This window comes from Lagopus muta, chromosome 14 (assembly GCF_023343835.1).
Source record: "Lagopus muta isolate bLagMut1 chromosome 14, bLagMut1 primary, whole genome shotgun sequence".
NCBI classification, from domain to species: Eukaryota; Metazoa; Chordata; class Aves; order Galliformes; family Phasianidae; genus Lagopus; species Lagopus muta.
The window spans coordinates 7,869,768-7,895,310 of record NC_064446.1 but is presented as its reverse complement, the minus strand read 5'-3'; the positions used below and the strand labels follow the sequence as shown (position 1 = coordinate 7,895,310).

At 41.4% G+C, this 25,543-nt stretch overlaps 2 protein-coding genes across 5 annotated transcripts; both read right to left on the bottom strand.

The window, feature by feature from the left end:
- Positions 1–713: 713 nt before the first annotated feature.
- On the bottom strand, positions 714–6,519 carry LOC125700206 (ovomucoid-like). Of its 2 annotated transcripts, XM_048960615.1 has the most exons (4): positions 6,414–6,519; positions 4,556–4,575; positions 2,419–2,546; positions 714–1,884 (listed from the first exon to the last, which is right to left on the bottom strand). In XM_048960615.1, the coding sequence occupies exons 1-4, from the start codon at positions 6,475–6,477 to the stop codon at positions 1,839–1,841; spliced, it is 258 nt and encodes an 85-aa protein (XP_048816572.1). In that variant the 5' UTR covers positions 6,478–6,519; the 3' UTR covers positions 714–1,838. The 2 variants fall into 2 exon arrangements, with proteins under 2 accessions (XP_048816572.1, XP_048816571.1); XM_048960614.1 differs by lacking the exon at positions 6,414–6,519 and having other exon boundaries at positions 4,556–4,669.
- Positions 6,520–14,361: 7,842 nt separating this feature from the next.
- IL12B (interleukin 12B) lies at positions 14,362–25,183 on the bottom strand. 3 transcript variants are annotated; one of them, XM_048961033.1, is made up of 9 exons: positions 24,512–25,183; positions 22,526–22,703; positions 20,772–20,853; positions 19,279–19,560; positions 18,227–18,344; positions 17,024–17,217; positions 16,151–16,296; positions 14,765–14,886; positions 14,362–14,494 (listed from the first exon to the last, which is right to left on the bottom strand). In XM_048961033.1, exons 3-9 carry the CDS (start codon positions 20,851–20,853, stop codon positions 14,491–14,493), a joined length of 948 nt encoding a protein of 315 aa, XP_048816990.1. In that variant the 5' UTR covers positions 22,526–22,703; positions 24,512–25,183; the 3' UTR covers positions 14,362–14,490. The 3 variants fall into 3 exon arrangements, with proteins under 3 accessions (XP_048816990.1, XP_048816988.1, XP_048816989.1); XM_048961031.1 differs by lacking the exon at positions 24,512–25,183 and having other exon boundaries at positions 22,526–23,193; XM_048961032.1 differs by lacking the exons at positions 14,362–14,494; positions 24,512–25,183 and having other exon boundaries at positions 14,761–14,886; positions 22,526–23,193.
- Between the last annotated feature and the right edge of the window lie 360 nt (positions 25,184–25,543).

The window sequence follows — 25,543 nt, the reverse complement described above, 5'->3', positions numbered from 1 at the left end:
CTGTTCTGTGTGATGTTTTCATCTCTGCAGTTGAGAACCAAAATCAGGAAAAAAATGGATTTCAAATCCATTTTGACCCCTGCCAGTTACTTACTATAATCAGCAAAATCAACATCAAATACCAGAAGATTTGTATCCGATGTACTGAATATAATTAGTTTTAAAATGGTTGAACCAGTTCATATTATAAAACAAACTAAAGACTAGAATTGCATATGCATGTAGCAGCAAATTAAATGGAGCCTTTCTCATGTGGAGGATGGCAAGTCTGCGTGTCAGCTAGTTTCATAGCATATCTGTGCTATGAAATCTCTTCTGCCTTCTAAAACCAGGTGCCTTCATGCAGTTTTCTGTCCGGCAGTGATCTCTAGCCAGTTCCAGAATGTGCCAGAGAAGTGCTGGGAAGAATTGTGATCCAAGACAGCCATGCAGGGCCATGCTAGCTATTTCAAAGTAAAGATGATGGAATCTCAGTACTCACAGCTGGATCCTGGCACGGTAAAGTAGTAACATGTGAAAGACCATCTCTGGTCATTTTCAGTATCACATAATTTCCAGTATCCTCTTTCCCTGTACAAAGCATGAGGGTGATGTTCTCAGCTCTGCCAGGACACATGGCAGGTACGTAATGGACCAACAGATCCTCTCAGTCCCTCTGTTACAGAATGCTGTCTGCCTGGTACTACAGTGCCTTTCAGCCAGCAGTGGGATGGCTCAGCTTTCTGGTATCTCATCCTCAAAGGCAAGGACAGAAGTTTCCTGTCTGATTTTATGTTCCTCTAAAGTATGAGTCTTACATTCCAGTTCCAAAGTTTTCTTCAGATGTAATTCCAGTAAATTCATTCATTAATAAGCTTTAATTGTGGAAAATGTGCTCCCTTGGCTGACTATTTAAGTGTCAAAGACATAGGGCAGCTTGATAATGAAGATAATACAGACATAATAGTAGAACACAGTTTTCTTCAGGTCTGAGAGCAGCCAAGTTATCAGAAATTAAAAGAATCATTCATAGATCACGTTACTGGGTTTAACAGAGACACAGCTTCAAAGCTTACACAGTCCTGCACATTTATGGTTTTGTTTCATTCGAAGGAAAAAGTGGGCCTGATTGCAGGGTAAATTTCAATAACATGGGGCCATCTAGTGTGTTTTGCTAATATTACAACAGTTGTCTTGAGCTCTTTGCTTTGCCAGCACACTGCCTCTGGCTCCTGCTCTGTAACTAGTTTCTGTGACTCCACGTCTCATTTGTGAATAACTGATACAACAAATTTATTCTCTAGAGAGGTCACCACAGACAAAAAGAAAAGAGCCTACGTTTGTTTTAATAAACATGCAATCTAAGAAGTTACACAATGTATGTGAATCAGAATTGTACAAAGTCAAAAGGAAAAGGAGAATCAAAAATTTAGCTACAAAACTGGAGGAGCCTGAGCGCTTCATTGGGAAGCTGAAGCTTTTGAAAGGAAGCGTCTGAAAAGAGCGAGTTGGAGCAAGCTCCAGCAAGGAAAACTGAGCAATGCCTGCAGGTGGCAATGTAGGGATTTGAACTTTCACTATGGAGACAAATGCATCATGCAGTGCTCACGTGAAAACCAACATGCTGCAGAAAGAGGAATGCTTATGGGTATCCAGAGGAAGATTTGCAGGGATGACAGATGTGTCAGCCCCTGCGCTCCAGAGCAGGGAGAAGCAGCAGACATCAGAGCACAGCTGAAAGGTGTACGTGGAGATCTGTTCGCTTTTATTAGTACAGGATGAATGAAATTAAATTAGGAGATCACGATAAGGCAGTGTAAAGCTGTTCTTGGCATTCTTCTCTGTCATGCAGAATTAATTCAGCATACACCTGCTTGCTTCATACGTAAGGCTCCTCTGCTCTTCCTGCGAAGGAAAGACAGTGCAGACAGTAAACTTTCCATTGTGGACTAAAATCTCTTTGAAGTTCTCAGCCAACAATTTGCTAACAGAAAAGACACTGTGAACATTTGCAGCAGGCAAGAAGACACTGATTTATAAAGCTTTTTCTTTTAAAAATGCTGTATCTTATACATAAGAAGTAAGAAAGCTCTGATATTTTCCATATTTCCAATACAAAAATATTTCCAATATTGGAAATTCCACATTTGAGTTCTGATATCACCCAATTTGGTGCCTTGTTAGCCCAGTGCTGTTCAGTGGACTCTCCTCTGGTCTGTTGCACTTCTAGTTTCTCCTAGAGCAGGAAGCTGCTTCCACAAACACCAAAGGCACCTCTTTGGATGAACTGGGCCTTACTGTGGGGAGAAGCAGTTACTCTGTAAAGGTTAAGCAAAGAAACAGAGGAGCAGAGACCCTGGACAAAATGAAGTGGAAATGCCAGATAGCTCATCTCAGATTTGAGCTAATTCAGAAGTCATCACTCAGTATCTTACTTACAGGACTGCCTTGCAGAAAGAACATTTGTTGTTATATGTTTTCCCATCAGAGCCACAAAAAGGTTCGTAGAGCTTTTCGCAGTAAATAGGTCTTCCTCTCTCTAACCTCCTGTATTCACTGCAGTCTACCTGCAAATACAACATCATTTTTGTTGGAATAAGCCTTTCTCACATTCATCATTCACATACAGAAATAATGGATAGACAACATCTTTGGGCAAAGCTATCAGCTGCTGTAGAGCAGCAGTCAGGGGAGCTCCATCATCTGCACTAGCTGAGCCCAAGCCACAAAAAAGAAATGTATGATGGCAGGTATTGAGCACCTTTGGGAACTCTGCTGTCTGCTTGAATTAATAAAGAGAAATAATACAGCTCATTTTCCATTTACAAATTTTGAGTCTTAGTATGTATTTTCCCCATGCTTGCAGTTGTCAGTAAATTAAAGTAAGATTATTTTTCAAGGATGTGAAGGTTTTCTGTCTCCTTTCCACAAACACAACTTCTCACAGCAGTGAAGAGATCTGGCAGAATTAGACAAAGTCCTGTGTAAATGAAAAGAAGCTGTTGAAAGGCTCTCTCTCATCTGACAGTAGGACTGTATTTGTTATAGAGGTAAATATGAAAGTGGGAGTACAAACTAATAAAAGAAATCCCTGAAAGAGCTCCTGTCCTCTTTCTAGAGCTCAGGCTTCTTTTGTGAAATGAATGTCATTCCTGCTATTTGCCAGCTGAGGAGCTTCTTGTATAGTTCACATATTCTATTCAATGTATTGTTTGTTATCCTTGAAAGCTTGGAGTTTGCTCACCTAGGAAATCACCTTTCTTTTTGTGTGCTGCTGCAACTCATATTGGCTCAGCTCTGCTCACTGCCAGCCTTGTGAGAATTTGAAACATGAGTCTTTGCAGGGAGGCTATGACTGGAGCTTCTGCTTTCTGAAGATCTATCAGAAATATCTATTACACACGTAAGCATTTAAAATAGAACCTGGCTTTGCTGCTGTCTTTTTGTGGCCCCGTTTTTTACCCTTCGTCCCATCTTTTAGTAAAGGAATATTACTCCAGCCAAGACCTGGAGCTTATTACAGGTTCTGTGACTATTTTTGTGACAGTTGCTGTCCAGGGGCTGCATGTGAGTGAGGAGCAATGAGCCATGTGTGCTCAGCTCCTTCAGCAGCCTGTGCTGTGGCTGCTGTGATGATCAGCAAATTGAGAGGGCTCCTCTGGCAAAAGGGTCATTAACCAATTACTTCTTGAGGTATTCTGGGCTCAAACCCATTGCCCCATAAGAGAAGCCCATGAGAAACTGGTTTATCCAGTCTTTTCCTTTGGTTGGTCACTTCTCTCTCCAATGCATGTCAAACACTGGCCCCAGTTGCAGGAGGAGATCAGAGACCTAATGGCCAGCAGCTTTCTGCCACATAACCCAGCAAAGGCAGTGGCATGGGAGGGAATCCATAGCTTGCAATTTTCAACATAAGGCTGCTCAATTACTAGCCTGTGGGTGGTGAAGGTCAGATAACAAAACAAGCTACAAACCAAATGGATTTGCCTTGTTTCTACATAACAGTTCGTAAAATGGAAAAGAAAGTGGAAGTGGCTCCTCCTGGAAAAGAGTGTGTGCCTTAGCCTGGGTTCCAGCATCAGAGGCTGTGTGTGCTGTGCTGCTAAGAGTGGGTGAATCTCCACACATCACTGCTGCTCGCTGCAATCCCCAATGAACTCTTTCCTCACCTGAGGAAGGATTTTTACTGCTTAGTGCCTCATTGATCTCAGAGGGTGACTCCAGGATGGACAATCCAGTGCAGACAGGGGTAAATTAAAATTTTGGATATGCAATTTAGGATCTGAAAGTCACCAAGTAAGCCTTACAATGTTGTCACCAGATAAATATATAAAATCCTGATTTTTCTGGCTTACAATTTTGCCTTGATCTATTTCTTGCCCAGACTGCCTTATACATAACAACATCTGGAAAGTGTCAGAGCAACTGTATGGAAGCCACGTATCTCAGCCTTGGGGATTTCTTTTTGACTTTGGCAGCAATTGGTTAATGTGTTTTTTCTGACCTCATTGATCTTGCTGCGCTGTCACCACAAACTATATATTTTTATCCAGAAATAAAGAAGAAAGTGACTCACCTCATCCTTTTGGGCAGCATCTGCAATATAAACAGAATCACAAAAGATGAAGTAAAAGAACACTGCTGGTGAATCTTCATTTTGCATCTGGGCTGCCCTCATTAGCACCCGCCCAGCAACTCCACCTCTCTTGCTTTCTTGAAAGTAAATACTTACATAGTTCCTCAGTGTTGTATAAGTTACCTGTGGCAGGACTTATCCAACAAGTGGGAATCACTGCCTTGTTTACCTTAGGAATCAGCGTCAGCAGCTTGAACAGCCTTTGCTATTTGGGGATTGGAGTCTATTGTTCCCCTTTCCATCAGAGGAAGATTAAAGAATCAGGAGTTATTATTACATCACATGGCTCATGTTCTGTGCATGAACGAGTTGGGCACGACTGGGTCTTAATTCCTAGGTCTTCCAAAAAACTCACGTGGTTGTAAGCAAGGCACACATTCCTTATATCCTTTTTTTTCCTGTTTACAATGAGGATATAACTTTATATAATCTAGATTATGATGATGATGAAATTTGGATCATAGTACCAATTTTAAAATGTGTTTTCCCTTGCCTTGGGTTCTAAACTATTTGTCAGAAGGACTGTTTCCTATTCCTTACACACATTGCACCCAATATAATAGAGCCCTGATTTCAGGTGGGGCTTTGAACAGCTCCTTCAAAACAGCTGCTCAGTGTTAATTACACCTTCCAGAAAGTAATCAAGTAACACTGGCATGTCTCCACTGTGCTGACACATTCATAACTTTCTTTAGGAATGTATTTTGTTCTTCTCCTGTCCTGTGATTGTCATTCTATGGCTCCAAAAGGATAAAAGTCAGGCAGAGGCTTTGTACAGAAGGAGCAGTGTGCAATATGCTATAAAGAGCAATACAGGCACTAACACTTGTTTTTCTAATTAAATGCAGCTGATCTGCATCTTTAACGATAGGCAGCTTTCCACTGAACTTCACTTCCATCAAACTGCCTACGTCTTCTGATTAAATAAAGTCATCCAAGGTAAAGAAAGCTGGCATAAGTTACACAGTACATCAAAAAAGATCTGGCTCATAAAGTATCGATCCATAAAGTTTCGAAGAAGTAAGATAAACTAGAATGTCTAAGGAGGGGATTTGCTGGAGTTCTTATGGGAGCAATGTTTGTTGCTGCTGCTGCAGTGAATGAAGTGGGCTGAAAGCATATTTCTCACTAAAAAAACATTCCTTAAGATTAATAATGCCGTTGGACATCCATTCTAATAGCAGCGAAGATTCGCATTCCTTTCAGTTATTCTAAGTGTACTTATATACTTATTTTTATTTTTCTTTTTTTTTTTTTAATATATTGCAAGTTTGTGTTCCAAAAAACTGAACTATCAAGTGAAGGCTCAAGAAATTCCTCTCAGCTGTGTATTTTATGACAGAGTAACTTGTGCCTCAAAGCTGTCTCCAATAAACTAACCCCACAAAGAGGCTGCTCACAGCATATTCTATGGCTGGCACATAATCACCTCTTTCCTGCTTGCTCACTTTGGCAGAAGAAGGATCTCATTAACTCCAAGCAACCCACTCAGATTGAAGAAGAAAATGAGTAGGTAAAAAACCTGTTTGAGTTTGGAGGCTTTACAGATCACTTCTTAGTTACAGTGCAGAACACAGCTCTGATTCACACTGCTGTCAAGGAATAGGTTTCATCTACACAAGTTGGCAACTGCAAAGCTGCTGAAATGTTGCTTGTAAATGGTGCATGAGCATAAAATTTCACTTGCCTTCTGCCACACAAGCCCAGCAACCACCGCTATCTATCCTAGCAGATCAAGAATTTTCAGTAATAAAGCATTGTAACTATAGCATGTTAACCAATAAAAAAGGTTACTCACCTGCTAAGCAGAGAACCGCCAGGGCAAGAAGCACAAAAACACCTGTTATCTTCATGGCAGACATGGGTTCTCGACCTGTTTCACAGTCAGTCTGTGCTCTAAGTATTCCAGTACAATCAGATATCTGCTTGTGCATCTCTGAGTGCACATATATACACACACACCAAGAGCAGAAACCCTGATGATGAAATCCTCCAAACAGAAGGTAATTAGAAGAAGGTGTTGCCCATGGGTAGTGGCAGTAAGAATGTCTTCTGTATAGCATGAAGGTCATAAGTACAGGGCAAAGATGAGAGTCACATCATGGATTGTGTTGATAAAGGAGATGTATTGTATTTTGGCTAATCCCATTGCCTAATTAACTGTTCCATCTCCATTAGCAAGTTTGCACAGTGACTCAGTAAGGTGGTTACTTACTGCTGATCTGCTATTGCCATGTTGGCCCTTACAGCTGAATGTAGTTCCCACGGCAAAAAAAAAAAAAAAAAGTAATTTCTACTGTGTGTGTTCCAGAAGACTGATATGAAAGTAGCTGAAATGTGTATTTCCTATTCTCCTGAAATTTTGGAGGCCCTTGTTGCTAGCTATGGGTAAAACTGATGCTGGTTAGCATGGCCATGAACCGAGTCCTTCCAGACAGTCTTCAGTTGATTGGAGAAGTGCATGTTTTGTGTGGATATGCACTCACCTTCCCACACAGCACAGAGGATCCCCACATCTGCCTTCAGAGTTCCACCAGTCTGGGGATCAGTAAAAAAAGGAGCAAAGATACTGCAGTACATAGCCTTGCAAAGAGAAGTGATGAGTTCACAGAGTCTCCGCATCCAGCTGAGTTGCTCCCTGGTTTGCTGCTGTGGGATGTGCAGAAGGTCCCTCTCCCCGCTCATCCTTTCCTTTGTTGACCGTTCCAGCTCAACGGCAGTCATGTGCAGCATTCTTTAAACAAATCGTCATACCGGTGTGTTGGTGACTGAATCAACTTTTGTAATACAGAGAAGGGGTAGCAACACAATGGAGATCTCGGAGTTGAATATTCATTTTCATGAAGTTCAAAGAAATCATAGAATCACCAAGGTTGGAAAAGACCTACAAGATCATCCCGTCCAACCATCCGCCCATCACCAACAGTTCTCACCAAACCACGTCCCTCAACAAAATCCAACCGTTCCTTGAACACCTCCAGGGTCGGTGACTCCGCCACCTCCCTGGGCAGCCCATTGCAGCGCCTGACCACTCTTTCAGAAAAGTGGTATTTCCTGACATCCAGCCTGAATCTCCCCTGGCACAGTTTGAAGCCATTCCCTCTGGTCCTATCAGCAGTTACACAAGGGAAGAGGCCGACCCCCAGCTCACTACAGCCTCCCTTCAGGTAGTCATAGAATCATAGAATAGCTGTAGAGAGCAGTAAGGTGTCCTGAGTCTTCTCTTCTCCAGACTGACCAATCCCAGCTAATTCAGCCGCTCCTCATAAGGCCTGTGCTTATGTGCACTTTTGAGCCCATATTTCTGTTTAAATCTGGCTAGAATAGCCTTCTCTTTAATGACTTGTGATGTAGCTGTGAAAATTCTTACAGTATGAACAATCCTTGCACAATTGCTACAATTCGCAATATTGCAGTGATGACCTTCCTTCCATTGCTAGATATCCTGGGGCTTTTGCACTGTTAAATACGCTAGCTTCAGCAAGACAGAGGAGCAAAATATCCTCACAGAAGAGGTTGCAGAGGTCAGCTTTTCCTCGGACCCCACTAACTCACGCTTTTCTGCAGAGTAAGAGGGATACTGATGATCTTGTCTTTAAAGAAAGTAGGTAATGAAAAAATGGTTAATTTTCTCGGAAAAAAAGATGCCATCAGATTCCATTTTCACTTAAGAGAAGAAAAGGACAACTGAGGATGTGGACTGAGTTGGAGGCTGTAGATTTTTTAATGCCTTTACATCTGTGATTTCATTACAAGTTTTCCTTTGTTCTTAATTTGGAAATCTAGGTGTGTTCCTATGGAGTTCAGTCCATGAAAGACAAGCTCTGGTTTATATTGCTTGGATTCAGCTACTTGAGTCTGTCAGTGCAATTCTGGTTCTGGGAAGCCCAAAAGCCTGGCTTGGGACATGAAGAAATTCATGAGAAGTACTCAGGAAATGTTGATTAATGCTGTTACCTGCTCTAGGCAACAAGAGAAAAAACCAGAACAAATCAGAAGATGCTCCTGATCTTTGGTCCAAAGAGTTTGTTAGCAAACAAGACTTTAAGGGCAACTTGAAACTACAAAACTGCAGCTTGACAGAACATGCAGCTTCCTTGACACTGGTATGAGGAAACACCCCGCTTCGGTTACGCTGCCTCACCTCATTTTGTGCTACAGAGCATATTGACTGATGCAACTCTAGTATCCATCACATCGCTCTAGAAAAAGGGTATAAATGTCTGTTTGCAGCCTTCTGAGTTGATGTAGGAAGATTTTCTGAGGCCTAGTGGAGAAAGGAGTACAGGGCATTTGGAGACAAGAGGGGCTGATGAGGGAGACAGATTTTGAATAATATTTTCTTGGCATTTGAAAGTTGTCTTGCTATCAGATTTCTGATGCTTATTCTATGCCCTACAGTAGCAAATCCATGGTGTGAAAGCCTTCCTTTCCTTTCTGTTAACATTTAGGCATTCTGGTTAGGGTTTTCATATCAGGTTGGCATTCACTTTCTGAGCAGCAGACCTGACGCTCTGTTGGGCTTTCCCAGACCACTGATGAGATGGGAGAGAGACAGTTCTGATGAGAAGCTGTGACGTACTGTAGAGTGTGAGAGGCTGAATGCTGGAAGTGGGCACAGCAGGGAGTCAGCCAGAGTTCTGGAGTTCTGTGTGTTTTGAAACATCAAATCTATCTGGAAGATTTAGGAGGAAAATGCCATACATAGAAATAGATATTTTGTTTCACCTTCTGCAGCGAGGTAATACACTGATTCAAAATCTCAGAATTCTGTAAAATTAATGTCACACAGCATTTATGACAAGTCTGATTTAAAAGGTCACCAAGATATCATAGTATCCATGTGCAGAACTTCAAGAATGGGAAGAATTCATATTCAGCAAATTGGAGAAAATACGTACCAGTCAGCTGAAAACATGCCTCATTTGGGGCACTTTTCTGTCCAAACTTGCAGGCACTTGTTTGCCTTTGTAGTCTTTCAGCAGAGCTGGTCTGACAACCTGAGACCTGTCATCCCCAGGCAGGCCACAGGTTCATCTAGGTCAGCATGCTGCCTCCAAGAATGCTCAGCAGAAGCTTGAGGGGAGAATATGGTGTCGTTCTTGTGGTAGACAAGCTGAACATGAGTCAATGGTTTGCCCCTACAGCAACGTCATCTGACCCCACATACTGGGCTGTATTGCTAATGATGCCGTTGTCACATCAAAATAAATCATTATTTTTCCCTGCTAAGCACTTGTAAGGCTGCATGTGGAGGACTGTGTGCAGGTCTGGGTTCTCCAGCACACAAAAGACACTGGAATACTGGGGCAATTCTAGCAAAGGTGAGAAGGTGAATCCTGTTGTCTTCAGCTGTTCTGCAGGGTTGGGGTACAAAGAAGACCAACTCATCTTGGAGGCACACAATGAAAGGAAGAGAGAGAATACTGCAAATTGCGGCAAGAGAAATTCCAATTAGATGTGAAGAAAACAAATTTCGTAATGAGAGCAGTCAAACATTGGAATAGATTGCCCAAAGAGATTATGGAGACCTGATCTGTTCTGAGGTGGCCATGGTTTGGTGGTAGGGCAGAGATGTGTAGAACCAGGTGATCTCCAGTGCTCCATTCCAACCTAAGTTGGCTCTGTGATTCTTGAAGGTGAATTTGAGCTGTTGCTGGCAGTCAGCTGCTTATATTTGTCCTAATGAGGTAGCATTTCTTGACACGACAAAGCAGACACGAAATAGAGTAGCAAGTTGGATTGATTTTAGATACCTGAGAAACAGAATTTTATTGGCTGAAAAACACAACTTCAGATCTATTTGGTAATTTCTGCTTCCTAGAGATGGATGATTAGGAAACTCCGACTAGGAATTACTGCTTTCAATATATGCATATTACTAGGGGCCCCTGGTAGTTTTCTACTTTTATGGCTGTATCGTGTCTTCTCCCAACCTCTCACCTGTCCAAGTTGTTATTTTAAAGAACAAAAAGTGATTACTTACTGAGTAAATGTTTACTTGCTTTAATTGACCTGTTATATCTGATAAAGACAAAACATCTAGTGCATGCTTTTCTGCGAGTGATAAAGTGTCCCAGTCACTCAAATATTGCTTTTGTTTTCAGAGCTTCAAATGGAGCCAAAAGGTGATGCCAGCTATGCTGCTGCAGCAGGTCATTAGTTAAGTGCCTGCTTTATTTTGCATGGGAGGATGTTATCTGGCTGCATTCCAGAAGGTATTGATGTACAGTAACTTATGCTCATTCATATGATGGAGTGCCTTACTCCGGTTGACATCAACAGCGCTGAAAACAATGATGCATGGAATAGCTAAAAAGGGACTCATGCAGCCACGTACATCTGGGAAGAATGTACAAGCTGGGGTAGATACTGAAATTGTCAAGAGCGAGGATTCTGACTTAGTGATTCCACTGCATGTTTATACATAACCTAGTTCACAAACTCCTCCAGTTTTTTCGTGTGGGGGTGGTTAGGGTTGTCCGCCCATGTGCAATCAATTAAGATATTAAATTCTTGCTCAATCGAAGGCATGAAAATCAAGTGATGTAACAGCATTAAACTGTGCCAAAACACTTGGGTATTTGCCTGAAGGAAAGTGAGTTTCCCATTTTCCACACCTTAACAAATAACAAATGATTCCTTCTGCAAAATTGCAGTCATCAAGCTGGGACAGATCCCAGCTGAACATTTCATATATCATTTCAGAAAGCAAAAAATAAAAATAAAAATAAAATCTAACAAACCGAGAGTTCGCAAAGAGCTGATCATTATTGTTTTTCTTTATGCCTTCTGCCTTTACTATACATTATATTGCCTTTTGTTTTGAATTTTAAGATGCAATTTCCAGATGTTTTGCACTTCAATTGACTTTGATGTGACAGAAATTTAATCTGAAATACTTGAGTGAAAGTTTCTTCCAGCAGTGTTGAGAGAGAGGACACAGATTGATTTTGCTTTCATTAAAAATACCATACTTTTCATCAATAGAAGATACAACTGACAAAGAGAGAAAAGGTGAAGGTCAGCATGGAAGGAGGGGTATAATGAAGCGTTTGCACCTGATATCTTCACATGCATTTTCTCATAGAACCCCTAATTAAATATAAGTTGTTTCTCCTTCTGATGTCAGCAAATGCTCCTGCTTACCCACCCCTAATCACCGAAGCACATAGAGGATAGCAAGATCCTACTGCAATCTCTTAGTGCCTCATTAAGTACACCAATTATTTGTAAAACATTCTTCAGGATGAGGAGCACCCACAAAAATCCCTGCAGGGAATTAGTCAGTCTCTGTTCAGAGCAAATTTATTGAGGTGTGGTAGGTAAAATCTAAAGTCTCGTGTTGAATGATGAGCACGAGTAGAAAGCAGGAGGAGCTGCTCATCCCCAGAGAAAGGCAGGTCATCAAGAAAGCAGGGTCTCGCAGAGGGCTGATCGTGTGGTCCTGTCGGACCATGGGATCCTCAGGAATGAACTTATTTCCATCAGGATTTTTTCTGCAACAGTAAGAAGTTTTTGGGGGGTGGTTTTGTGCACTGTACAGTCCAATGAATTGTATAGTGAAGGCTTTTGAGATTATTTGCATCTCAATGAGGAGAGGGATGAAGAAAGGGAAGTATGAAGGTGAACTGACATCAACTGATATTTCCTTGAGCAGGTGGAGTGTGTTAGGAAATGATCTCCAGTGTACAGAGCCATGCTAGCGAAAATGGGTAGTGTGATATTAACACCATTTAACACAAATCACTGAGCTTCTCTGAGATGGGAGACTGCCTGAGAAGTCCTAGAGCAGGCATTCAGAGATGTGCAGCAGGTTCCAGGGAATGGATAGCCAAGAACTGAAGCCAGCTTGGTTTCAGAGAGCAGCCAGAGAAAGCCAACGTAACTGGCTTTCTGCAGAAGCAGTGGCAGTTCCAAGCTGTGCTTTGTTGGTTTTCTGAAGAATCTTAGACAATTGTTTGTCTCACTACGGGCTCCAGGTCACCTTGTGATCTATGCCAGGAATGCTTCCTGTAGGGGAAGCTTCTTTCACCTGGCGAGATCACAGCACAGAAAGGCATATTTCTTTTCTTATTTTCTTTTTTTTCTTTTCATATTTTCTTTTGTCTGAACGAAAACCAGAGCGAATCAAAGTTAATAATGAGGCGTCAGTGATTGGTACCAAGAATGCTTCAGGTATCTGAAGAACAGGAAGGCCCCACTAATTCTGAGCACGGTAGCAACAGTATTAGAGAGAAATCTCAAGGACATCAAGATATATGTCAGCTGGATTGCAGTGAAAAGCCTTCTGACCACAAAGGACAGGGAATTTCAATGTACCCTCAGTCTGCATAAGATGCAATCACTTGTCAGCCTGCAGAAGTGCCTGCTAACACATCACCTTTTGGTGTTGTCCTGTACACTTCTACCGAATCTACACTGATTTGGTACCTTTAGGCAATTCATATAGGAAAAGATACAACACTTCTCTGCAGACATTGCCTCAGAAGTAGAACAAAGTTTTCCATTTGAAAGGTAATATTAATGTGATATTAACTGTTCATCTTCAAAGATCACAGGTAAATCAGTGTTTTTCCAGATGTGTTTATTAGCTCCTTTATAAAACAAGCATGTCATGAAGTTGTGTTTACAGCAGAAATAAGAATCATATGCAGTAGCAATAAGTAATAATGTAATAAATAAATAGCAATAGTTAAATAATAGAATAGCAACCAACGCTTGTAGCTAGATTAGCAATGGTTTTCTGAAATATCAGATACTTCCTATGTTTCAGTGTTTAAATACTTAAATCACCACCCATTTCTAAAACTGGAAGAAAAAGGAAGCATGGTCACAACTTGTATCAAGGATAAAGGCCCAAGCCCTTAAAGGGCTTCTGTCCTCCTCAAAGCCACAACTTAGGTGGACTGACAAAAAAACAAAAACAAAAGCAGGGGCTTCAACACATGCTTGTGCTTTTTTTTCCAGACCTGGGCACTTACACTGTAAGCAGTTCAGAATTAGGATTTTATTCTTTTCCTAAGGTTCTGTGAAGACACAATAGCACTTCTGGCAGTACTAAAGAAGTATCTTCAAAATGTTCTATGAAAATCCATATTCTAAAATTCTAAATTTAATTACACACTTAACATTCACATATAAAACCAGTTCTCAATTGCTCTCTGAAATATCAGATACACAGCAGTTGAACTATTAAATAATTTCAGCTGCCTATGATGTGCAGCGTTGACCACAAACAGCTGAAAATGTGCAGCAGTTAACATTTCCAGGACTCTGAGTCTGCAGTTCCTTCTTCTAAAATATTAACTGCCAGACTGGAAGAGGAAGATAAGCCTGGATGTATGATACAGAGCTGCCTCATGCAGCCAAGGCTTTCTGTGCTGATATAGTTCAAATAAATAAATAATAAATAAATAAATAAATAAATATGAATGTAATTACATAATTTAACAATAAAATAATTATTAAATAGTTCTTTCAATAAGTTACATTCTGTATAAGTTAACACATGAAACATCCTGACTGGCAGCTGCCATCGACTGACATTGCAATTCATATCAAGTAAATAATAAATAGATCAATAAATAAATGCAATACAAAAGCACATGGAACCAACGATAATAGCTGACAGGAATGTATCACTGTACCATACATGTTAATATAACATGGTGTGTGCTAGTGGTGTTACTCAAACCTGGGGAATGTAAAAGATCTGTCAGAATCAGGATCATACTATTCTACTGTGGAAAAAAAAGGAGTAAAGCGTGGCTTCTTAATAATCTCGCATGCAGATTTTTCTTCTAATTAGCATATTTGCTTGTCTTCATCCATCCTTTGCTTTCTTGAGGAGCATTACACCAATCTCCTGGTGCTTATCTGTAAAATAAATGGAAGGCAATTACATAAGAATTATCTTTGTTTTCCTCAGACCTGCATTTTTAGTCAGTTTCTTAATAAAGCTGTGCTGGTCTTAGTGATCTCATGAAGCACCACTGATCTCTCTAAAGGACTCAGAGGCAGACAATGCCAGGCTCAGAAGTTCCCCAGTCAGCCAGGGATTGGGAATTTGGCTCCAACCAATGAGGGCTGGGCACTTGTCCAATTTTGGCCCTCTGCTCCACCAGCAGAACGCTCTTGGAGTCTTACCTGCAAAGTGCAGACCACTCACTCCAGGATGAGTTGTAATAGCGATCCCTGGCCTGCACAGAGATCTTGTCTTTTGGCCCAGCCTTTGGAATCTGAATAGACTGCTCATCAGCATCATAAACCTGTGAATAGGGCACAGCTCCATCAGTAAGGGTCAAGCAAACATGCAGTAAAGTGCCAGACTGGCAGCACCAAGCATATGTAACAGCAGGAAACACTGATAGTCTGTTGTTCCATGTCAAAGTCATGAGCAGCTGTAAGAACCTTAGCCACAGTGGAAACAAACTGTGACTCCCATTGAAGTTAATGATGTAAAGCAATCTGAACTCCAAGCTCCAACTGTCATTCAAACAGAGGGCTCATTTTTTTATCTTTTTTTCTTCTCTCTCTCTCTCTTCTTCCCTCTTTTTCCTCAAACAGGGAACCCTAAAAGGCAGAAGTTGCTGATTTTCTCTGAAGACTTTTGGCTAATACAAGAAGTGCTCTGTAGACCTGACAGTTTCTCTATGGGATTGCATAATACAGCCCTGCTAATACCAAGGAATCATTACTAGGTCAATGGCCCCATCTGCTGGTATAGGCTTGCTTATTTTTTTTCACATACAAATATCCTTTTGTGTCCTTGGTTCAACTGGATTTCAGACTGTAATGTTCACATTTGTTAATTTTCTGACTCTGGACCATGGAAGAGCAGTGAAGGACCTGCACTGTGGTCACTTGCTCTACGTATTTCTTTCTACTTCTGCTGCTGATTTCTTTGACTACCAAGACAAATCACTCTACTGCTGTTGTGTGCCCTTTAGTGTACCCACAAGCATTAACAGCGGAAGCAAAATAATCTCATTATTTCAAGCTAAAATGGATTAGCAATATTAGCTTTAACAATTGATGACAATTAACTAATAGCAGGAATATGAGAGGCAAAGATTTCAGTCTTCACCAGTATCCACCGAAATGCTACTAAATGAGTCATTGATGCCTTATTTGACAATTCACATATGAAGTCTGAGCTAGCCAGGTTCAAATGACATACAAGAACTCACCACAGCAGATCCTAGACCTATGGATTTGGAAATTGGGATTTTCCCACATTAGGGCCCACAAAGTGTACTAATGAGTTAGTCGATGCTTTGTCACGCTAGCATTGGCCATGCAATACTGGATGTGATTTTATCTCCCAACTTACATCAGGTTTCATCCACCCTAGGTTGAATCTTACTGCTCACAGAACTGAGAAGTTAACTGTCTTCCAAAACAGAACCTTTCTACGTTTGAGGCTCAGCAGCATTTTAATTTTAATTCTAGTCTACGATTCATATGCTCTAAGCTTTTATTTATACTGTCTGTTAAAACAGGAAAATCACACATCAAATGTTGCATTTCTACCTTGCTTCTGTATTTCTTTGTGCTTTCAACTTTGACCCTGAAAGTCAAAGGGAAGTAGGACTTTGGTGTGCTCCAGGTCCTGGGATATGTCCAGGTCACTGTTCCATTTGTGCTTGCATACTGACATTGAGGAGGGTCTGGCTTTACTACAAGAGAAAATATAGAATGCATTAATAGGCATTAGCAGCATAAGATCACGTTGGTGTACTGTTGTTGGCAGTTTTATATGACCGGCTGCTGGAGCCTCTATTCAATTATGACAGGAGTTGGCATGATGCATAAGAACTGCACTGTATGCTTCTCATGGAAAATTAACAACATCGCCACAGCCTCTCTTGGTAAGATCCTTCAGGGTTTTTTTTTTTGCCTGGAGAGCTGTAGGAGGCTTTGTTAGAGACAGATGGTTATCTTCACCTCCTGCTGACTGCTAGGGCACTTAGCAAAACATGCTTTCGTCCATCTGTAAGAATGGATCAGGAGTGAGGCATTCCTGGCCTTAACCATAATCTGAGTAAATCTGCAGTTCTCAAAGAATAGCCTGCTGGGTTATTGGCTGTTCTCTGACTTCCCCCACATGCCCCTTCCAAAACACATCTATGTAAAAGAGAAGGTTACAGAAACTTCTGGCAGATGTGGGAGAGAGAGGCTTGGAGGTCACAAGCTATGGATATGTTGCTTCTTCACTTCCTCATCTTCTTCCAGACTGCTGCTATGATTCGTTTCCCCCTGTTCCTGTAACTGGGGGCAGAATTCAGATTTACAGTAGAACAGAGCAGGGATTCCCAAGCTTGGTTTGGTCAGTTACCATTGCTAGTTCCACTGCCTGCAGCGAGAATAAGGCTAAGAACTAATGGTGATTTCTGATCTACTCACTGATATCTCTGATGAAGAAGCTGCTAGTGTAGTTCTCATATTCCACCTCATCAATGACCTCCAGGAACATTTCAGTTGGCTGGTGCTCTTCGGCAAATGGACAGTAGTTTTCCTTCTGGCACTGGACAGTGTATTCAGTCACAGATTGTTCAGTGTGAACCACAGGGCTGCTGCAGGTTACATCTCCTTGAGAGCTGAAAATACAACAGAAAAACAAAATACTGGTTTGTTCTCAGAATTTTGTTGCCATAATTATATCACGTAATTGGTAAGATAATGTTTGGTCTTGTGTGTATCACGCTATGTCTGCACGTAAGGAACAGCAGAAATAATTCAGTGTGTTCTTATATATTTAGTAACTATATATTAATAAAATTACAAAAGTCCATCCCAACTTTCTGTTTTCTTCTGTTGAAGAAGAAATTTGTGTTTAAATATAAAATGGGATAAGTTCATTTCTAAACACCTCTGCTCCATGCCAAGCTGTGGTATCTAACTTTGTTCCTCAGTCCTTTCCAAAACCTCGCTGGAACAAGTGAGGCATGGTTAAACCATTCAGTTGGGAACTAACAAAAAGATGCAACCTATAATAGACGACAAGAGTCTGCGTCTACATTTACATTCAACAAAATAAAACATTTTGCAGTTTTTTCCTCTCTAACAAACTCAAATGACCTTTGCCCAGGCACTCCATGTTTTGGAGAAACCCTCAAGAGTGGTGGGAGGTAGGAAATTCCCCCAAGGTTCCCCTCACACATTTCCCTTGCAGGTTTCTGCAGTGTTCCTCAACAGAGACTTGGCCATGGACGTGTGGCTTTTGTCGTGGGTGCAGCCTCCCACTCCTTCAATTCCACTGGATCTGATGAGACTCAGTGCTACGATTGTTTCTGCTTTTGGCTCAACTTCCTCTCTCTTCCCTGCACGAACTGCTGCTTTTGCTATTGCTTAAGTGTAGCAGCTGTAACAGTCTGGTGGGGGTTGTTCCATTTTCAAATCAGTATTAATTTCAGAGTGACTTCCATGCTTTTATTAAAACCAATTCCAGCGAACGCTCAAAATATTTTGCAGATGTTCAGATTCTGAAAGCAGGTTTCCTCCCCTTCCGTGCGCCCTCAGGAGCTCACAGTGCAGCATCTCCTACACAGACACCAAGGGCTCTTCTGGCTGTACTATGAAGTGTTTAAGGAAAGTACAAGCTTTTACCCTTTTAGGCTCCTGATTGTGAACTTCATGCTTGGACTCTCATTTTCTGTCATCCATGAACATGTGAAAATTCCAGAGTAGTTCTTCGCCTCACATTTTAAGAACGTCTTGCTCGGCTCTAGATGGACAAAGAAAGAAAATGCGATTTATTTACTTTTTTGGATGAACTGATCCAAACAGGGAGAAAACAGTGGTTCAATAAATTCCGATCTCCTCTGGCAGGTGGGTATGCAGGCAGACCACAATTTCCTGCTGCCCATTGGGCAGCTACCTCTACTGAAAAAGCCATGTAAGAACAGCTGGAGACTAAAAGCTGGCGTATACAAGACCACATTAACCATATCTACACAGCAGTTGGCAGAGCTAGAACATACCCAACGTGCTGCAGAACCTGTCAGTAAGGGGCTTATTTAGACAAATCCATTGGTCCTTTTTGTAGAGAAAGAGAGTACCTATTCAGCTGGAAAACCTTCCAGCCTTGGAAGTTCCTGTGTTCCTATGTTCCATAGTGAGGGACTGCAAGCTGAGTAAGTTGCATTGCAAAAATGCAAAAAATCACAGATTTGTCCCAGTGAATTAATCATGAATGGAGAAGCTCAAATGGCAGTACTTAAAATCTTGATCAATCCCTGGTTCTGACAAATCTTACAACCCTGGCTTTGCAAGGATACATTACTTAGAGGCAGAGCACTCTCCTGAGTGCTGCGTCTGCGAGATGGAGGCAAAACAAGTCACTACTTTCCCTACCAGAAAAGCAGTGCTGTAGTACTGATAGTATCCCTTGTTTTCTGTACCAGTCCAATTGTTCCTATCATCACTCCATCCTACAAATCTAAAGGGCCCAAAATTAATCCCTCAACAGATTCCTGTTCTGCTCATCAGTCGCACCACACACACACAGTCATCATCTCTCTTTCACTGTTGGAGTGTTTGGAGACGGCTGATGTCCAGGTGTACATTTCTCAAACATTTCTGCAGAGCTCCCTCTAGTCTTCACAAAAGTGCAACGCACAAAACTGACCACAATACGTCACGTCTTGCTTTGACTGTACCTTTATAGCTTTTCAGAATTGATCGTATCATTTGTCTATTGGAGTCTACTTTAGTTATGAGGAAGAAACTGTAGCTGATAATCTCGTGTGTCTTAGCTGACAGACAGGTGTAGTTGCCAGCATCTGGGAACTCCTTCACTTCGACGATCAGAGTCTTTCCAGTTCCTTTCAGTTCTGTTCCCTTTTTCCAGTAAACTGGCAGCGTTTCATCAGATGTGTTACAGGTGAGCTTCACTTTTTTAGCTGGTGTCTCGTCGTTCCACTCAGATTCTATGACATACACTTCAGATATTGCAGAGAAAGACATGTTAGCACCAACCAGAATGAACAGCAGGAAGGCTGAACTGAGACATTTTTCCAGCTCTGCTTTCTAGAAAGACCGCTACCAAATCTCTTTCTTCAGTCATCTGGACATCTTCACTACAAGGACTTTATATTAAGCTTACAAAGCACCTAGAACCCACCGACCAACAGGGATGACATTTTAATTGGATAAAATGTTTTTTTCCTCTGTTCCCAGAAAATCTTACAGTGGTTCTTAACTATGGGAAGTAGGCAGGAACCTTTCTTTTAAAGATGAGGATGCCAGGACACGCTGAATCTGGATAATCATGGCCCTAGGCTTTCGCTCACAGAATGCCATGTACAGCCCTCAGTGCTGTGGTGTTTGGCTCTGTGACAGGACCTCCTCAGTGTTAAAGGTCTCTGAGTGAGTCTTTGAGTGGGAAGGAGGGCAGCTCTAGGTAAGTGATTTGCATTTGTCCGCAGCTAATGTTTTCCATTGTCTGGAGGGATCAATCTGTACTCCTATCACTCTGGTCTAAAGGGAGCAATTAGTGAGAGACAGAAGACCTCTGAGTTACAGCAGACGTAAGTGGACTACAACAGGGGCACGCAGTCTTCTAAATGCCACCTTGTAGCGCTGCAGTGCCCTACTGGTCTTTCCAAATTACCAGACACACCACCTAACAAAATGTTTTGGAAATATTCCATTAAAAGAACATTATCTTGTCTGTTTGCTATGGTTTCATGTAGGAGGTGAAGTAGTAGTCAGGTTGGCTGACTTCACCTACACTTCTGTGTGTCCACAGTTCTCAAATTCAACTGCTGCTGCTCAGGTATAGTACCACTGTCAGAGGCTTCCCAGTTATGTTTAGGGCTGTCCAAGACTTTCTATATACAAGAAGGGGCAAAAATTTGTCTCTCATGGTGCCGACACCACAGCAAGCACCACAGGGAACCAGAGATCCAGTGAGCCATAAAACATTTACACCAGGACATTGCATTAGCAAAATGACAGATTCAAGACTTTACCACAGAGAAAAAACACCAAGAAATCCATGTCAAATGCTTGAAACGTGCAACTCCAGGAAGCTTGGAGACTTAGCAAACTACTGATGGATTTTTGAAGGACAGACAAAGTCAATTTCTTAGAGTTCAAACATAAAGATAAAGAAGTATATTCTCAAGACTTTGACAAACAGATTTCTTACCATTCTCTCTAAGTTTCCACTGTGCTTCCAAAAGGGCAGCAAAGGAAAGTAATGAAAGTAAGGCAAATAGCAGGTGAGACATCTGTAGGTAAAAAATACATTACTTCATTTAGGATTGCTGAGTGTGTACTGAAATTGAGCTCAGCTGCTGGATAAGATGACAGATTCAGTTCCAGTGAACTAAGAAACATCCTCCCATTCTAATAATTCTTATACTACATGCAGGCATGCACTGCAATTCGAGGCAAGATGTTGATCTTCTAGTTATTCATATCGCAAACCAGTATGAGAGAAGAAACCATGGCACTTGGAAGCAACTGTGTGCATAGGTCTTAACCTTTATCTGGTCAAGTGAACCAGATGAAGAACTAGACCTGGCACTAGGTCTAATATGTGATCTTTATCTGGTCAAAGGCTCAGAAGCATTCCCAGATCCCTGAGTCAAATATTCCTTGAGCAAGAGAACCTCTACTGATGCTAATGAGGTTTCTTACGGAATAAGGCACTGAAGCAAAGGATCAATGAACATAAATTCCAGTCCTACAAAGCTTTTAAATGTGTCAGTAGTCCTATATAAAAACTCACACTACATAAAATTACATAGATGAAATTCATACTACATAATAGACTACAGCTTGATACATCCTCACTAGATAAAGAGGAGGGGAAGGGGGGGCAGCAGCTGCTCCTGACTCCTCACATACCCCCCATATAAATGCATATTCAATATGTATTATAGTATAATAGTAGATATGCTTAATACATATACATAATACAATATTCTCTGAATCTCATATAAAATACTTTGTCCTAAATTCAAAATATAGCAGTATGGCTTTGTTAGAAGGCAAAAACTTCTAGCTCCTGATTTCCTACTGTGGACAGGATAATCTGTAATTTGTGAATGAAAGCTACGTTTTGTCTCTTTCTCAAAGATACTCACTTCTCTCACAGCCACATGGCATTCATCACTGTGCTTCATTAAGCTGATGCCTGAAGTATTGATTAAAAACTTGGAGAGAGGAGAAGGGAATACAAAGAGCTTTCTTTTCAATATCACCATCAAAATTTAGAGCTTTCAAATAAAAAAGTTTTGTCCAATTTTAGGAAGAAGCTTCACAATTTGGGTTTCCAATGAAAAAGTTAAAAACTTTCACGGAGAATTTATCCACCTCTTTCCAACTCACAATTGTCTTGAAAAATTAATCATAAACAGACTGTTTCTGGATATCATTAATCAGTGCAGATGCCTGAGCACTTCATAGGTGAGAATGGCATGCCAGCTCCATGTGCTCCGTGAGATCCAGGGCGTAAGCTGCCGCAAATCAGCATAGATTCCTTCACGGAGCATCACAGGAGGTTCGTGTCAGACAGCAACTCTGCAGGTCCCAGCTCAGGGCAGGGCCGGCTCAAGGGTGATGTATTTCTTTTTTAAAAAAACATCAGTTTAATCATAAATATATATTTATCTAAGCACACAGCCCAGTAACGTGAATACGGCAACCTACAAAAGATCATTATAACGCTAGCTATTCTGGTAGTTAGGTGACAATTCTGCTAGCTATGCACATGCACACAATGTGCCTTTTACTTCAGGCTCGTAAACATACAAATACCGCTATGAGAAAAACAGCCTGAGAAGTACGTAAGGACACTCAAAGAACTGATTTTGTAGAGCTGCCGGTAGTCTCCTGTGCAGTCAGCAGCTGCCAGACTTGTGCAGCCCTGCTGGTAGAGAAGAAAGGAATTCGTACCTTTTCCTGTGCTGCCGGGTGCCGAAGTTGCTGGACAGGTTGGTGCTGTGATCTGAAGGAAGCAGAGCGCCGGCCGCCTTATAAACACTTGTAAACTCTGAAAGGGATGCTCCGTTTCACCGCAATACCACAGGATTGCAACATGGGGCTCGAGTTCCTTTTTTACATAGTGGCAGAGCTAAGCCATGAAAAAAAAGTTTGGGACTCCCAGGTAAACTTTAAAGAGGAAATGAGATTATGAGATTGTTACAGTGACCTTTATGGCATGCCAGAGGCGTTTCCTTTCCTACTTGATTTTCTGTCTCGTCTCATCATCTGGGGAAGAGTAAATACACACTAAATAAACTTCCAAAACTGTCTGATGGGAAAAATACTATGAAGAGTGAAAGAGAAAGTTAGATAAACTACATCTTTTACTACCTGGCAAACACTAAAGAGATCATCACATGAATTACAATTCCAGCTACCACTTCGGTCAGCACCAGAGGTAGGGAACACCGATTGTCAATCGCTGCTTCAGAATTGTAGTTATTCTAAAAGCAGAGACTTAGGTCAACCAAAATATAAATGAATAGTTGTAGCTGAGAGAGAAAAACCTGAAATTGCCATTGACACGATTTTTAAGGTTGGCAATTTTTAAATAAAATCTTTTTTTTTCTTTGTAAATGGATAATTCCTCTTAGATACACATTAAGCACAAGAAAAGCCCTACACATAACAGCTTCTTTGAAAATGAGGAAAATGTTTTATTTTTTATTTGTGAAATAAAAAAACAACAACAAAACAGTTCACTTTATTTGTCAGACCAACCAAAACCGAGTTGTTCTTCCAGACCAGTGCCAAACCTAAATGACTAACAAGTTATAGACAAGAAGAAATACACTGCTTATAAAAACACAACAATGGATTGAAATTCAACTTGAATACTTTAGTTTCTGCTCATTGTCACACAGCTGGAAAGCAAAATAGCGTGGACAGTGGCAAGCTCTCATTCAGAGAGGGTAGTTTCAGGACTTTGTATTAACTGTGCCAGAAGCTTCACACAATGATGCTGGTGGAATCCTTCCCTCTCCTTAGTTATACTCTTCACAGAAACTCTGAGGGATCACATACACCTTTGGCAGAAGAACATGAACTCCCTGTCATCTGACAAAGCACATAACTACAGCATTGCAGTGGTACACTCTGATGGGCCTCACAACTTCCCTGCTGAGCCCAATGCCTCTCACCTGTTACACAAATCTCAGCCTCAACTTTTCTTTCCTGACAGGATACAACCGCCACTTTCTCAGCCAGGCTTGCTCCATTCACATAGACTGTCCTGAATGTGCATCACAGCTGTTTATTGATTTATTCTTGGAGCAGAATTGGCCAGCAACCAATGAACCAATGAACCATATATTCAAGATCATATTGATACTACAACATATGCCAGAGTACTAGACACTGCAAGGATGTTGTTTAATCCTACACACTTCCACCCTTCCAAAACTTGTCTCAAAAAGCTCTACCTCCTCATTCCCCTCCATGTACACATGATTACACACACATACACACACTGGAAGGAAGAGTGGGTTACAAACATGTAACATCTTTGGGAGCACATGTTTGCATCCTTATCTCCTGGGTTCTCTCGATCTTAGTGTCTGTGTTGCTTGCTACAATCTGCTAAGACACACATTGGTGAGGAAGCAACTCATGGTGTCACAAAAGCATTCCCAAAATGTTTGTCCCTGTGTGTTATCTCTTATACCAGCACTCCACTAGCTGGCAGGTAGGCTGCTCACGGTCCCTGAAGGAGAGGATGCTTTGTCAGGCCTTGGCAGAGGTTATGATCCCAGTGCAGTTACTTGGGGCAGCACTGAGCCAGGTCAGTTGATCTTCTGCTTTCATTCCATGATCTCTGTTGCCAATATCTCAGATTTTTAATTACTTCACATTTCTTTTTGAGCTGATTTCTTCTTTTCAAAGTCTCTTTGTAATTACCTGGATATTAATCTAGCTGATTCTTGTCTTCGTCTCTTAAATGGCCATCTAGGACAACTGTATTTTCATCCAGCTTTGGGTTCTCCATTCCCATATGCTGTTTATATTCTCGCTCTTAACAGCTGTTGTTACTGACACCATTTTGGCAAAGGGGATCCATGCAGACACTTGTTTCAGCTGTTCAGAAGGAGAAAATGGCAGTCTGAGGAATCAAGTTGAAAAAGATGTGACAGAAGCAGTTGGGCAAAAACAAGTGAAGGGTATTCAAACTGTTACAGGAGACAAAATTGTACAATGACTATTCTTGAGGTACCTGTCAGAATAAGAGTGGACTGTGCATCACATTCCCATTCATCTGCTGATCCTTCCAGAGGAAACCCTGTAACAACGGCAGAGAGGAAGCCTCACTGTGCTCTGAAGCCTCTCCCACAGCAGACACTCAGGAGACCAAGACAACAGGATGAACATGGAGTGTGCTTTTTGTGCATTAGCATTCAGGAGCCAGGCCTGAGAGGTGAAAAGTGAAGCCTGTTTCCCCCGCAGTCTCATCCTGTTCTAAATGCAGCTTCCATGATGTGCTCAGGGCAGCTATCATAAATGAGAACGACTCCAGGCTCTGTCAAGGTTAGGCAACAATTTCTTTCCATCTAATACCATCTCCAAAACTTCCTTTTATGATAGCACTCAAGTTTGATGCAGGCCAGCACTGACTGGGATAACTTGAGAGTCAGTCACTGAGCAGATAAATATGTGCACAAATAACCTCACGTACATGTTGCCTAGTTCCTTCTCAACCCATATTAACTTGCCCATTTGCTTATATCGACTATGGCTTTTCTTTTTTGACTGCTGCATCACTACAGCCTGGTGACAGTCTTTAAATGCCTGCTACATTCTGAAGCATGGATAGTTAGTGATGAAGGTAAAGAAGTACATATGCTCAGAGTATATGTTCTGCCCACATGTATGACTCCAGCCCACATGACTGCCTTTGCTCAGTTATTGCTACAGGACAAATGGAGTAATGTGGTA